At 42.2% G+C, this 15,997-nt stretch overlaps 1 protein-coding gene across 1 annotated transcript in view; it reads right to left on the bottom strand.

Moving 5' to 3' along the window:
- GREB1 (growth regulating estrogen receptor binding 1) overlaps window positions 1-15,997 on the bottom strand; it is an 88,786-nt gene that overhangs the window by 19,678 nt on the left and 53,111 nt on the right. Inside the window, exons 18-23 of the mRNA XM_032214176.1 lie at window positions 14,839-14,954; window positions 12,319-12,521; window positions 8,898-8,987; window positions 4,870-5,423; window positions 3,116-3,218; window positions 719-874 (exon numbers count right to left, since the gene is read on the bottom strand). Of these exons, the coding sequence (XP_032070067.1) occupies window positions 719-874; window positions 3,116-3,218; window positions 4,870-5,423; window positions 8,898-8,987; window positions 12,319-12,521; window positions 14,839-14,954 (1,222 nt within the window). The remainder of the gene's footprint in view (window positions 1-718; window positions 875-3,115; window positions 3,219-4,869; window positions 5,424-8,897; window positions 8,988-12,318; window positions 12,522-14,838; window positions 14,955-15,997) is intronic.

Genomic DNA, 15,997 nt, shown 5'->3' with positions numbered 1-15,997 from the left:
ACGTGTCAATATTTTTGCTTCCCCCCCCCCAAGCCCTAGGACCACTTGGCAGGCCTCTCAGACTCTCTGCATGCCCCGTTTTTCACAGAGGGTTTGGGAGCTCTGCAGCACACAAAAACTTTTTTTAAAAATTTACTTTTTCAAAATCTTGGTGTGTCTTATACTTCGGTGCATCTTATACTCTGAAAAATGCGGTAGTTATCCAATCTGGTATTTTTCAGGGTGTTCAGAATATTATTTCAAGACTTCCAAGCCAAACGGTCCAAATACTGGATACTTTTGCCAAGACTGAGCTAAAATAATGCAGTTTTATTTAGGTGAGTGTCAGGTTCAGCTAATACTTGCTAGTTGCAAGTAACTATGGGTGGTTTGATAGTTCAGTAGTAACTATGAACAAATATTTCTGGATATTTTTCTTCTTTCTTGGACCCAGTCTTTCACACAGAGCATGTGTGATTACAATGCTCAATGTCAGGTTGGGAAAGGAACTATCAACAGATGAATTAGGTCAATAAAGCTAACCATTATTTAATCCAGAATACAAATGATTGTCTGCCTTCCAAATTGAGTGGGGCTTCCTATCCCACCCTACCCAAATTTCTTCCCAAAACTGGAATGTAAAACAAGGTTCTGAGCAAACAGTTTCTACTGCAATACTTTATTCTGTACAAAATTGTACCGAAACAAGTTATTCAAATAAGGAACCAGGTATTCTGACCGTCACTTTTGGTCTTCTGCACTGTTGAACAAATGAGGCTTGCATCTTCATATTTTGGATCGTGGATCGTGTAATCAAAAGGCATCTTTTTAAATGTTTCTAAATCAGGCCACACGTCACCTGGCTGAGAATATTGTTCTGAATTTTCTTTCACATCTGTGGCATTATCAACAAAAAAAAAGAAAATCCAAAATTATAAACAGATAGGTGGTAAGCTAGATTTCAGTAGAAACTTATGCTACGCAACGAATGTAATTCTTTTTAATGAATGTGGGCATTTATGATGAATTATTCAATGTAAAAGGAAGAATATAGCAGTAGACTTATATACCGCTTCATAGGGCTTTCAGCCCTCTCTAAGCGGTTTACAGAGAGTCAGCATATTGCCCCCAACAATCTGGGTCCTCATTTTACCCACCTCGGAAGGATGGAAGGCTGAGTCAACCCTGAGCCGGTGAGATTTGAACCGCTGAACTGCTGATCTAGCAGTAGCCTGCAGTGCTGCATTTAACCACTGCGCCACCTTGGCTCATAGAATGGGACCAACCCTGCTTTTTTGCATGAACAACTCCAAGCACTACCCAGCCTAGTAACAAATTAAGAATCAAACATTTTAGGGATGATCAGCGTGTACGACTTTTTAACATCCTGAGCTATGTCTCACTACACTCACAGAGCAGCCCCTGCTGAAATGCAAATATTAGGTGCCGAGGTGGCGCAGTGGTTAGAGTGCAGCACTGCAGGCTACTTCAGCTGGCTGCAGTTCTGCAGTTCGGCTGTTCAAATCTCACCGGCTCAAGGTTGACTCAGACTTCCATCCTTCTGAGGTGGGTAAAATGAGGACCCGCATTGTTGGGGGCAATATGCTGACTCTGTAAACCGCTTAGAGAGGGCTGAAAGCCCTATGACGCGGTATATAAGTCTAACTGCTATTGCTATTGCTATATTGATTAGTTCAAACTAATAACAGTGTTTTTTTTTCATCCTCCTTCTATAGGTCATAACCTTTTCAGTGGAAGGAGGAGCGTCCATGTGTTTGATGGCTGTAAACAAAACATAAACCTTTGTCATCAAAAGAATTAAGCCAGATGGAAATTAGCTTTGTGGTTCCCATCTTCTGCTTGGAAAGAGAGAAGTGATGGATTTTGCGCCCTTCAGAAGTTCTAGTATTGGAACACTGAACTAACTCAGCTGAAATAAAAGGTCGAGAACTTCCAAAGTCATAAATTTGGAAAGTCAGTGAAAGAGCTCTGATGAATGACTTCATTGGATCTCACCACCATGGAAGCTATAATTGAAATTATAACTTGAAGTTTCGGGATATAGGCAGTTCTCTTTTACTGACCACAACTGGAACTAGCAATTTAGTTATTAAGTGAAATAATCACTAAATAAAATCGCAGCTCTGCTTATTATCTTACTTCAGATTTCCTTTCATTTACAGACTCTGTGAAGATCCTTGAATGCAAGGACTGATCACATCGTTACTTTTTCATCACCGTTCTAACTGCAAACAGTCGCTAAGTGAGGATTACCTGTACGTGTCATTTCTACAGTATCCAAAAAAGGTAGTAGAAATTAAGACACATCCAGATGATAATCTCCCCAAGCACTGGAGATGCTTTTAATTAATTGAAAAAGCAGGCCTGAACTCTCAGCTTCCAAACAACATGAAAAAGTTCATTTCTAGATTGGATTGGATTGGATTTATTACATTTATATGCCGCCCTTTTCCCCGAAGGGGACTCAGGGAGGCTCACAATCCAAGTCAGGGAAGGGGGTACAGATAAGGGATAAAAAGACAAACATAACAATACAAAATTTAAAAACACACAACAACCATACCATTCGAGAAGGGGGGCAAAAGCTCTTTAGCCCCAGGCCTGTCGGAACAGCCAGGTTTTAAGGGCTTTGCGGAAGGCCTGGAGGGTGGTGAGGGTTGGAATCTCCACGGGGAGCTCGTTCCAGAGGGTCGGAGCAGCCACAGAGAAGGCTCTCCTCCAGGTAGTCGCCAGTCAGCATTGGCTGGCGGATGGAATTCGGAGGAGGCCTAATCTGTGGGATCTGATCGGTCTATTGGAGGTAATTGGCAGCAGGCAGTCTCTCAAGTACCCAGGTCCAATACCATGAAGGGTTAGATTAATGTTTCAAAAGAATATTCAAGTAATATTTTATTGAGCTATTCCCAACTCTACCACTTAATCAGCAAAGAAGGCACAGGGAAACCAACAGTTATTAAAGACAGAAAAACAAAATATGGTAAATTTGAGAAACTTAGAAAAAAATAAACGAAGGGGTTTGTAAAATACTGAAAAAAAAGGAGCTTAAGAATATGAGAAAAAGAAAATCAAATAACATTGAATATTGTTTCCCAAAGAATAAATATGGGAGTCATACCAACATTGATCTCCTCTTCATCATAAACATCCACTTCCGTCAGCCGAATCAACATTCGAGATAAAACGCTAAGAAACTGTAAATAAGCACCAGTCTTTCCTATCTGGAAACATATAAATTAGAATAGTAAACAATGTTTGATTCAAAGAGTGTATTTTAGACTCCGCCAATAAAAATGATGACTGCCACTTAATCTGAAGTCAGGGGTGGGTTTCAACCGGTTCGCGGCGGTCCCTGCGAACCGGTTGGTCGCCGAACCCGGAAGTAAGTAACTTCCGGGAACGGCGAAGGGCGCGCCCGCCCGCCCGTGGTCCTTACCCGGTTTTGATGAGTTCTGCACTTCCACGCATGCGCAGGACGCATACAGTGCCTGCGCGATCGTCCAGGAGCAGCTGGAGCGTCGTGCATACGCTAGTACGCATGCATGCACCGCACGCATGCACGAGGATTCCGCCGGCCCCGTTCCAACCGAACCAGTTGGAACGGGGCGAGAAACCCACCCCTGTCTGAAGTGAATCTGAAACCTCTCTAATTCTACAGGTGCTGCCTTATTATAACTCACAGCCTTATATTCTTGGGAGTTATAACTTGGAAACATGAGAACGAGCACATACTGTACTTCCCCATTGATCTTTAGTTTCTGTTTTTCACAGCTTGCATATTACTGCAGTCAGAATATTAACCTGCAAATATATAAGGCAGGGTTGAAGAAGCTTCTTGGAGCAGAAGCGAAACATCTTCACAGAAAAACAAGGAACTCCAGCTGACTGTTGAAAAAGCACCGTCACTTGGATAACTGAGAATCTTCATAGATATGTAACTATTCCCTTTGGGATAAACACCCTTGAATGGTGCAGGAGTAGGAATTGATTTCCAGAAAATCATGCAGACTACAGAGGTGGTGCAGCAGACATAATTTTGAGGACAGATCATAAAGTACTGTATTTTTCGGAGTATAAGACACACCTTCCCCCCCCCCAAAAAAGAGGGTGAAAATCTGGGTGTGTCTTATACACTGAATACAGAATTTATGGCCTACCGAAACCCCGAGCCCTTTGCAAAAATGGATGTGCAGAGGGTTTGGGAAGTTTGCAAAATGCTCCTGGGGGCTGGGGAGGGCACAAATGAGCAAAAATGGGGGCTGTTTTTTCCAGCCCCCAGGAGCATTCTACAAGCCTCCCAAAGCTCTGCATGCCCCCCATTTTTTTATTTTTTGCAAAACAAATGAGGCATGCAGAGGGTTTGGGAAGCCTACAGAGTGCAAAAACTTTTTTTAAAAAAAATACCTCTTCAAAATCATGGTGCGTCTTATACTTCAGTGCATCTTATAGTCCGAAAAGTACAGTAACTTTTTTGATGTCATAATCATAATTCAGAAGGCCATTATACTACCAGTACTGTACTAATTTGTAATTTTAATAGATTTGTATGCCGCCCAATCCCGAAGGACTCCGGGCAGCTTACATAAAAGCAGTTTAAAAATATTAAAAAAAGGTTTAAAAATACAAGATAGAGAGTTAAAAACAAAACACAACACGCACTCGATTTTAATGGGGGCTGAAGTTCAATCAAGATCAACAGGCCCAGGCCTGCCGGAACAGCCAGGTCTTAACAGACTTACGGAAGGCCAAGAGCGTGGGACTACTTGGTAGTTTTGTCCTACAAGGCAATTGTTTTCTTAAAATGGGAGGGTGAAAGGGAAATGATCAAGAGACGATATTAGAAGTAATTACTCCAGGCCTGTTATTACATACCTGGGGTGGCCCATTCAGCAGCAGCCTCCTTGGGTGAAAAGTGTCCATCCTCCCTTCATTCCTATTGTTGTAGTCCATGTGGATTGGCTTAGGAACTGTCCACTGGCGATAATAGAGGGATTGCTCTGTGGAGGTCATCATTTTATTCATGAGAGGCCGGAAAGAGCTTGCCCACGTTACTGAATGGTAAGGCAAGAGGGAGGAGGATTTGGGAAGACCTGTGCTGTCGGCAGAGGTCACAATGTCATACATCAGTTTGGGGAGGTAAACGATGGGAGGCTGCTGAGATGTTTTGCTCATGGAACAGTGGGAGCCCTGCAGAGGCAAGGAACTATGGGTGGGGAGAGACGAAGCCAAGGAAGACGAGAAAGGAGAGGGTGACGATGAAGAGATGGAAGCCTGAGCAGCTTTCGTGGTCTGTTTAGGCTCTTTCTCCGCTTTGGGCCTTGGCTTTTCAGTGCTGTTCACACTCTCCTCATTACTGCTGCTTAACATCTGCTGAGGTGACATTTTCTCTGCCTCCATTGCAGATGCTTCACTGCAAAATGGCGCACCTGTGAATAAAATCTATAGGTTAGCGATAAAGTTGCGATGGTTAGTGGCTGCTTACTCTCTTCCTGTCAGCTCCTCTCCATTAGGAAAGGAAGACCATGAGACTCCATGTGTAGAAATCAAATGTACTTTTACTAATTAATAATGGTTAAAGGCAATGCATAGCGAAGTCTGATTAATTAAGCGCGAAAGCAGTTGATATATAGAATAGCCCATTCCCCACCCCTTGGCATCACAGTCCCAGCCCAATCATAAGTCTTCCAAATGTCAGGTGCAAGATAACTTCAAAAGGCATCATGAAGATGGAATGTCGGTGCCGTTAGAGCTGGCGGGAAACACCCACGCATGCGCAGTCCGATCAATCGGTGAACTCCAGAACCTTCCACCAGCACAATGAGTAACCCCTCCCAAATACCATGCCCTCCCTCCCCGTTTCATGGCAGCTGAAGCGATAGCAAAGCAGAAGCTGACACTTCCCCACACATATATAAAAACATCACCACAAATCATTCCTGGGATACAATAAATTAGGCATAAATGGACAAGCAAGGCTGAAACCTTGAAATTGGCACTGTTAAATGGGGGGGGTGGAATTGTAATCTGTTGGTGAGAGATGAGCCAGAATTTAGATGGATCCGTCGATTGAAATATGTCTAAATTTCAGTTTATCATGTTGCCAAAAGCATCCTAAAGTCTTGACTGAACGTGCAGTGATGAATAACAGTTTTTCATGTGAACAGAAAAAAGGAGTTGCCTCAGCACAAATTCAATATGCAAACCTACTTCTACAATCCACAAACTCTCACCCTGAAATATATAAACACACTAGCTGATAACCTGGCAATGCACGGGTGTTTATTTATCCCAACCCTCTTTCCATGAAGGTCGCCGCAATTTCTAATGTAGGATATTCCCTCTTACCAGAGGGAGCCCCCTTGTGGAGTACTGTGAAGCTGTTACCATGGCAACATCACAGCGCTATACAGTAGAAGCCATTTTAAGGCAGTACGGTAGAATACCTTTTAATAGGCTCTTAACAGAACACACAGTCCGAGGGTACTCCCACAGTATTTGTTTCCAGAGGGTAAGTAATCTGTTGAGGCTGAGGTTTATTCGATTTATATGCTGCCCTTCTCCCAAGGACTCAGGGCGGCGTACAACATTAAAAGAAACACATACTACAAAAGTTAAAAAGAAATTAAATAGGATATCCCCAAACCCAATTAAAATTAACAATGACACGTTTTTTAAAAGAATTAAAATTAAAATTAACAATAATCAATACTTTGATTTGTTTTGTTCAGGCCAGGCTGGCTTGCTGGAAAAGCCAAGTTTTTAGGGCATGTTGGAAGGACTGGAGGTCGGGGACTATACGAAGCTCCGGGGGCAGCTCATTCCAGAGGGAAGGGGCTCCCACAGAGAAGGCTCTCCCCCTGGGGGTCACCAGTCGACACTGTCTGGCCGACGGCACCCGGAGGAGGCCAACTCTGTGGGATCACACTGGACGATGGGAGGCTACCGGTGGCAGTAGGTGGTCTCGCAGGTACAATCTGTGTACCAAGTTTGGTTGAAATTGCTTGAGGCGTTCCAGAGTTATGCTGGAACATATATAGCCAGATAGATAGATAGATGATAGATAGATAGATAGATAGATAGATAGAAAGATAGATAGATAGATAGATAGATAGATAGATAGATAGATAGATAGATAGATGATAGATAGATAGAAAGATAGATAGATAGATGATAGATAGATGATAGATAGATGATAGATAGATAGATAGATAGATAGATAGATAGATGATAGATAGATAGATAGATAGATAGATAGATAGATAGATAGATAGATAGATAGATAGATAGATAGATAGATATAAAAGGGTCATGGTTTAGTTTAAACTCCAGCAGGAAGTCCTTGAGGACCAAAGATTAAGGGTCACCTCCAGATCGTTCTTAAGATTTGGAATAACAAAGAGTAAGAAAGAGTATTTGTGTATTAGGATAATAAATCTGTGTGCCATCTCTTGTGAAATGTGATACAAATGTTTATTTTCCTCATGAGTGCATGGGCTGGAAATTTTGAGAAGCATTCTGACTGAAATTATATTTCCCTTCCACCTTCCAAATGATGACATCTGCATTTGTCTCTGTGTTTTTTATTTTAATTCTAGAAAAGGTGATTATACTTATTATGGCAGTGAATACTACTGTGACACTTTAAAAACAACAGTCAAAATTTAAATTCCTTCATGATATTATCAGACAAGAATTCTACTTATATACTGTAGTAGACTGAAATGCTGCTATTGAATAGGATGTTAAAAAATTTACATAGTATGTTATATATGGTAACGTAAGATATTACAGTTTCTCACTTCTAACAGCATGTAATATTTTCTAACAATAACTGATTGGTACCATGTAAACAAAGGAAATCTAGGATAAAAAGATAATCTAATTCAGCATGAGATTTTGCCCAAGTTCATGCTTAGATCCCCATGCTGAAATATCTTTCTATGTTACAAATGATTAATTCTTACAAACTGAATTGCAGAAACACTTAACAGCACTGGTTGAAAGTATTTTCCTATCAGAAATTGTAAAAATATACCTAATTCTATAATGATAGGTTTTGAACGTTTTTATATGGATTTTTGGTCTTTTTTCCCCTAAGAACAACAACAGCATGGATTAAAACCATGGACTAAAATGCTAGAGCAATTTTTGACAACTCAAGAACTTTAAAGATATGTAGACTTCAACTCCCAGAATTCCTCAGCTCCTCAGTCCTCTCAATACTCTTCCAGTTTTCCACGTCCTTCTTCCTAATGTTGCTGTCACTTGGCATCACTATATCTATCACAGTGGTGGGATTCAGCCAGTTCGCACCTATTCGGGAGAACCGGTTGGTAACTTTCTAAGCAGTACGGAGAACCGGTTGTTGGAAGAAATCTTATTTTGTTTTTTTCCACTTCACAGGGCTAATCCTGTAGGGAAGGCAGGAAGGAAACATTCTGGTGTTGTTTCTAGCCTAATTTTTATTGTCCTGCTTACAGAAACTGCCTCTCTGGTTAACTCTTATTACATTGTAACAGCTAAGGCATATCGCCCATCAATGTGAATGACATTGAGTTGGCCACACCCACTTAGTCACATGATCACCAAGCCCCACCTACCCAGCTGGACATTAGGGCAGAGAACTGGCTGTTAAATTATTTGAAACCCACTGCTGATCTATCACCAGTGCTGCCTGCTACCATGGTTGATTGGCTAGTATCTGCCCGAATCTGGAAGGCCCACAGGAAATTCCCCACTTGGCTAGGGAATTCTGGGATTTAAAGTCTACTCATCATAAAGTTGCTGGAGCTGAGAAACACTGCTATGGGGGACAAGGGAGATATAACCGGTTTCCAGAAATAAACTAACATTCCAACATTCAAAGAAAACACAGAAAATGCTGAACTGGGAAGTCTTACTTGAAGCTTTTGAGGAGAGAGAAGAATCGGCAGAATCACGAGAGCCACATCTGTCCCTATTCACAGGGCTTTTTCTTTCGGAAGCTGAGCCTGCTCCATAAATGAGAAGGGAAATCTTATTTAATATTTTTATAGACATCATATGTTCTAACTTAAAATACAAAGGGGGTGAATATGTTCTAACTTAAAATACAAAGGAGGTGAAGAAACAGACTTTTACTTTGATATCAGTGTTCCTCTCACAAAAATACATAATAAAATGATAAGTATTCTATTTTTGTAGTTGATTAAGGGGGGTAAGCCATAAACCATTTATTTCCATATACAGTATATATACAGTATATATATGGGAATATACTTTTTTTATTTCCCCCATAATAAGACCGCCCCAGATATTAAGTCCAATCAGACATTTGAGCGCATGCGCTAAAATAAGCCTTCCTCTGAAAATAAGTCCTTCTTGAAAATATTGCAACACAGCAGCAGCCATGAGGTGACCATGCTCACTGCCTCCTGCACTTCAAAAATAATAAGACCTCCCCCAAAATAAGCCCAAGTGCTTATTTCAGGGGACAAAAGAAAACAAGACCCTGTCTTATTTTCAGGGAAACATAGTATATACACTTATATATATATGTGTGTATCTTGTATTTGTGCTGATAAATAAATAAAGGGAGACTAGTATAGAACTATTTCAAGCTATTTAGCTCTCATCAGCTAGCCATACCCTTACTGGGATTAGAACCTGTGCTGTATTGCATCTTAGGCAGATGGGTTAACCACTAAGCCACAAGGTTCTTCTCCTTATCAGCTGAGCCAGGGAAATAGGTATGTATTTAGAGTCACAACCCCTGGTATGGCCAAATATGGGAGGAAGTTTATATACATATATACATATACTGTACATATACATATACACGCAAACACAAAATTGATAGGATAAGGCAACTACTACCCAAGAAACTGTCTCACCCCAAAGGGATTGGCTTGCCCCACCCACACCAGCAGAAGGGACGTTGTGCATACTCTGTTGGTCGAGGAACTCTAGCTGGTGGGTTCCTGGAGAAAGGCCTTTTCTGCCAAGGCTCCCACCCTCTGGAACACTGTGCCCCTTGAGATCTGCACACACACCCTTTTGTCCTTCCATAAGAGCTCCAAAACCTCGTCACTGGGCCATTGGCCCCAGAGGGGGTGTTCTTTATTAGAAGGGGACTAGTGGAAGAAGATCCCACACCTCCACTCCATTAATATTCTAGTTTTTTTACTTGTTTTTACTTGTATTTTATTCCAATTTAATTTTAAATCATATTTTATTCCAATTTAATTTTAAATCATATTTTATTCCAATTTAATTTTAAATCATATTTTATTCCAATTTAATTTTAAATCATATTTTATTCCAATTTAATTTTAAATCATATTTTATTCCAATTTAATTTTAAATCATATTTTATTCCAATTTAATTTTAAATCATATTTTATTCCCATTCCATTTTAAATCATATTTTATTCCCATTCCATTTTAAATTGTTTTTATCAGATTTTAGTAGTAATTTGTCTCTGGAATTCTGCAGTTTGACTTGACCCAAGGGCTAATCAATAAAGTAGACTGACAAACTTGATTCCACTCCCATTTATTTAATATTTAATTTTCTAATATTTGTACCTCTGGTTATATGTTTGCAAGCCTCCCAGAATCACTATTAGTGAGATATTGGCAGCACATACTGCATTTTTTTTGGAGTATAAGACGCACCAAGATTTTGAAGAGGCAAATTTTTTTAAAAAGTTTTTATACTCTGCAGACTTCCCAAAAACGGCTCATTTTTTGTTTAAAAAAGGGCATGTATAGCCTTTAGGAGGCTTATAGAGTGGTACTGGGGGCTGGGGGAGCCAAAAATGAGCCAGAAACGGCCCATTTTTCATGAAAACGGGCCCGGTTTTTGTCCCAAAAAAAGGGGGGCATGTATAGCCTTTAGGAGGCTTGTAGAGTGATTCTGAAGGCTGGGGAGCCAAAAACGAGCAAAAAACAGCCCCTTTTTGCTCATTTCTGCCTTCCCAAGCCCCCAGGAGCACTCTGAAAGCCTCCTAAAGGCTATGCATGGCCATTTTGGTGAAGGGTTCGGAGTTTCAGGAGGCCAAAATGCTGTATTCAGTGTATAAAATGTACCCAGATTTTCATCCTCTTTTTTGAGGGAAAAAGGTGCGTCTTATACTCTGAAAAATACGGTAAATTTAATAAATAAATAATGAGCCTCAACCTCTGTACTCTTGAATTGATTTCTTCCCCGAAAAGGACCTGCTTGTCTTTCCCCTTGGGTTACCAACTGCTTTACACACTCCATCCCATGAAGTTCTAACATGAAGCAGAATGGTTCCATTGCTTTAATTTGCAACAGTGCCCATCACAGATTGTAATGATTCATGATCAAAGAAAAGGAGGGAAGAGGAGAAGGTAGAGGAGGGGAGGGAGGAATGTGCATTTAATATGACATAAAGGGGAAAACTGGGTGAGAAGAGCAAATTTGTGACAAAGAAAGGTGTTGGAAACATGTATTTATTTACGCCCCACTCTTCCTCCCAAATTCAGAAGCATATTCCATTATAAAAAATGTTTAAAAGAAAACAATGACCAAAATAACAATAGCAATAGCAATAGCAATAAGACTTATATACCGCTTCATAGGGCTTTCAGCCCTCTCTAAGCAGTTTACAGAGTCAGCATATCGCCCCCACAGTCTGGGTCCTCATTTCACCCACCTCGGAAGGATGGAAGGCTGAGTCAACCTTGAGCGGGTGAGATTAGAACCGCTGAACTGCAGATAACAGTCAGCTGAAGTGGCCTGCAGTACTGCCTCCTAACCACTGCGCCACCTCGGCTCTTGAAATGTATCAATGTTACATTGATTTGAAGGACCTTCTGCCCTTGTATTGTATTTGTATTTGTATTTAGTTTATTTGTATGCCGCCCTTCTCCAGGAGGGACTCAGGGCGGCGAACAACTCAGGGGGGAAAGGGGACATAAACACAGTACACATAATTAAAATACACGAAAATCACACAGCCATACAAGTCGAGAGGGGAGGGGAACTCATCAACCCCAGGCCTGCCGGCACAGCCAGGTTTTGACGGCTTTCTGGAAGGCCTGGAGAGAGGTGAGGGTCCGGATCTCTGCGGGGAGTTCATTCCAAAGGGCCGGAGCTGCCACAGAGAAGTCCCTCCCCCGGGTAGTAGCCAGATGGCATTGGCTGGTGGACGGAACCCGGAGGTTTCTACCTTGTCAGCTCTTGATGCTACTCAAGATAGGATTAATCCTACAGGAAGCAGGATTACCAATTAAAAATGGGTTGTATTCAATATATTGGATGGCCATGGGTGGAGAAGGCTGGTTTGATGCTCTGGTCCAAAGGATATCCTTTACCTTCCGTTACTATTTCTTCATCCTCATTATCAGTACTGCTCAGTTTTTCTGGGTCACTTTCCAAGACTTCATTGGTGGTTCCTCCTTTCTCAACTGTAATTTCAGAATTGACAAAATACGCTGCCAAGCCAACTTCTTGCTCCAAAGCTGTTCTCACCAGGCATGAGGAGTTTATCAACCGTAGGTCACAGTATCTCAAGGATCTTGGATAGGCAGATAGAAAAAGAATGAACAAATTAAACATGCCAGTATTATTAAGTAAAAAAAAAAAATTCAACTCACCACCTTACTGCTACCCTTTCGATTTTTTTGGCCTGCAACATACCTTGAGAATTGCATTTCAAATAACTGCACCTCAACTACTTTGTGAGTGTTGCAATTCTGGGACTTAAAGTCAACATATCTCAAAGTTGCTAAGGTTGTGAAACGCTATTCATGCATTGCCTTTCCTTGATGTTTGGCATACAAGTAGGGCTTAATTAGTGCCAAAATTCAGCCTGGGATATAGTATCAAGACCAATCTCAAATTTGAAAGTTATCAAACTGGCCCAAACTGACCCAATGTATAGTGCAACTCTTTTGCTGGTAGATAATAGGAAACGTTCATATTTGTTTCTAGATAATATCAGGTTCCAGAAAGAAAGGCAATGTTCCCAACATATTTTTTACTAATAGGGATGTGGAAATATTTGTCCCAAAACCGGAAAGGTGATTCAGATTCAGCATGAGGCTATCTGCCGTACCTGTTAGAAACTGCATAGAGCACTGTTCTGACCCCCCCTCGTCCCACACCAACACACACTCCGAGCCAGAGATAAATTACAGCATTTAATTAACAGACAGACAGGTCCTTGGCAGCAACCCAGCACAGACAAGCTTGGGCAGCAATAAACACAGATAAGGCTTGGCAGCAATCCAGCCTGCCAAGCTCATACAAAGTTCTCCGACATTCGATTCTGTGTTGACTTCTGCAAAGTGGGCGTGTGCACAAGTAGCCTTTTTATAGTCTGGAGAGGAGCCTAATGACCACCAGCTAAGTACAATCACCTCCTGTAATTGCATAATTGTTCCTGACGCCTAGTAGCTCTTCGATGGCGTGCATCCAGGCACAACTCACTGCTGGCTTCTGGATCACCCTCCCTTGTCTCCTCCCCAGTGGTCCAAGGCTCAGGTGCCTCCTGGTGGTCAACCAGCCTCTCTGCGCCCTGCTCGGAGTCGGAACCCTGTCCAGGGTCCTCCACATCCTCCAGAGCCGACTCAAAGGGCCACTCGCTGTCGGAGTCTGGTGGCAACGGTTTAGGGACATTCTAAAATTTATACCCAGCACAAGTTGTTGAAAAGGGACCTTAAGATGCAGTAATTTTCATATTACTATTGCAAAAATGAAAAAAAAAGATTATCAATGCTGGGCCACAACAGAGCAGTGTTGCCAAACTGTTTCAACACTGAAATAGCAGCCGCTCAGTGCACATGCACATGCCAGGAAGATTATCTTTCGGTCTTTGGTGTGTGTATGCACACTGGCCACCTGATCTTCCAGTTTTTGTTGCGCATGCGAAGATTAACTGGCCGGTGCACAAGCGCGCGCTGGAAACCAAAAGATCATCTTCCCGGCACGTGCATGCGCGCTGGGCGGCTGCTCTTCTGGTTTCCGGTGCTCCTGCACGCATGAAGACCAGCTGGCCTGCACGCCGGAACCCAGAAGAGCAACGGACCTTTCTGGCACGCGTGTCATAGGTTCGCCATCACAGGCATAGAGCAAGCACACATACATCAGATCTGAATGTTTGCCAGGGATTGAGGAACATCTTTCCTTCCAATCATCCTTCACAGGGCGCCTAGTGATGTTTGATGCCATCAAGTATGATATTCCGTTGAATTATTTGGCTGAACAGAGGCACTGTGCTTCAGTCCTTCTGCTCCTATGGGTACAGTGCTCTACTTTGTGCCACTGAGCAAGGCGAACACAACTGACAGAGCAAGTAAGGTTTTGGGGGTCTTGACTTCCCAAGAATTAAATATAAAACACGGCAACGGTTTAGGGACATTCTAAAATTTATACCCAGCACAAGTTGTTGAAAAGGGACCTTAAGATGCAGTAATTTTCATATTACTATTGCAAAAATGAAAAGAAAAAAAAAAGATTGTCAATACAAGCCTCTAGGCCAGTGTTGCTCAACCTTGGCTACTTGAAGATGTCTAGACTTCAACTCCCAGAATTCCCCAGACAGCGAATGCTGGCTGGGGAATTCTGGGAGTTGAAGTCCAGACATCTTCAAGTGGCCAAGGTTGAGAAACACTGCTCTAGGCCATTGCTTCTCAACCTTGGCCACTTGAAGATAAGTGGACTTCAACTCCCAGAATTCCCGAGCCATCATGACTGGCTGGGGAATTCTGGGAGTTGAAGTCCACCCAACTTCAAGCTGCCAAGGTTGAGAAACAATGCTCTAGGCTTTATTTCGTGGTTGGGTTGTGTTTTTTTTGGGGGGGAGGGGGGTTGTTTTTAATAAAACTCATTACCTTGGCAGAGATTCTCCCTGAGGATCCATTCCACTGAAAATCAAAATGCAAGGTAGACCCTCCAGTTCCAAATATGTCTGGGGTTTCCAATCAGCATCTTCAATTTTCTGCCAGTTCTGTCAGTCATATTTAAGGCAACTAATTAGAATATATCCAGCCAATCAAACGGGGAGAGAGGAGTTAATTGTTGGGCGAGTCACTCCCTCTCCGTCCAACCCATCTCACAATTGTTGTGGGGAAAATAGGAGGAGGAGGAGGTATCTTTGCTACCTTAAGTTACATATAAGTATAAAAAATAAAAAAGGTGGGATATAAGGAAATAAATGAATACATTTCTGCTTTTGATCTCAGCTCAACTGAGGTCATATAGCTGTGATGGCAATAGCAATAGCAGTTAGACTTATATACCACTTCATAGGGCTTTCAGCCCTCTCTAAGCGGTTTACAGAGTCAGCATATCGCCGCCACAGTCTGGGTCCTCATTTCACCCACCTCGGAAGGATGGAAGGCTGAGTCAACCTTGAGCCGGTGAGATTTGAACCGCTGAACTGCAGATAACAGTCAGCTGAAGTGGCCTGTAGTACTACACTCTAACCACTGCGCCACCTCGGCAAACCTAGAGCATGCGAGCCATCACCCCAATTCAGCTCTGCCGCATATGTGTCCGTGTATTTTGGGGGTTCGGGCACGGGCACCTGTGCGCACTTGAGCATGTGCTTTGGGCACTCTGACCAGAAAAGGTTAGCCATCACTACCATATAGAATACTTTGGTCATGCTCAATCAGTTTCGCCTTCCTTTATAATAGGGTAGCAATAGCAGTTAGACTTATATACCGCTTCATAGGGCTTTCAGCCCTCTCTAAGCGGTTTACAGAGTCAGCATATCGCCCCCACAGTCTGGGTCCTCATTTCACCCACCTCGGAAGGATGGAAGGCTAAGTCACCCTTGAGCCGGTGAGATTAGAACCGCTGAACTGCAGATAACAGTCAGCTGAAGTGGCCTGCAGTACTGCACCCTAACCACTGCGCCACCTCGGCTCTAAGGGTGAAGAGAAGAGAGTACTAAAGTGTTAGCAGACTCTATGTAGTGGTTGAGGTCATCTGGCACATGGACTTAAATGTTGGGGGTGTTGTTATTACTATTTTTTTTAATCCTAT

This window comes from Thamnophis elegans, chromosome 3 (assembly GCF_009769535.1).
Source record: "Thamnophis elegans isolate rThaEle1 chromosome 3, rThaEle1.pri, whole genome shotgun sequence".
Lineage (NCBI taxonomy): Eukaryota > Metazoa > Chordata > Lepidosauria > Squamata > Colubridae > Thamnophis > Thamnophis elegans.
The sequence above is the reverse complement of the archived record's forward strand: the minus strand, read 5'-3'. Positions and strand labels throughout refer to the sequence as shown.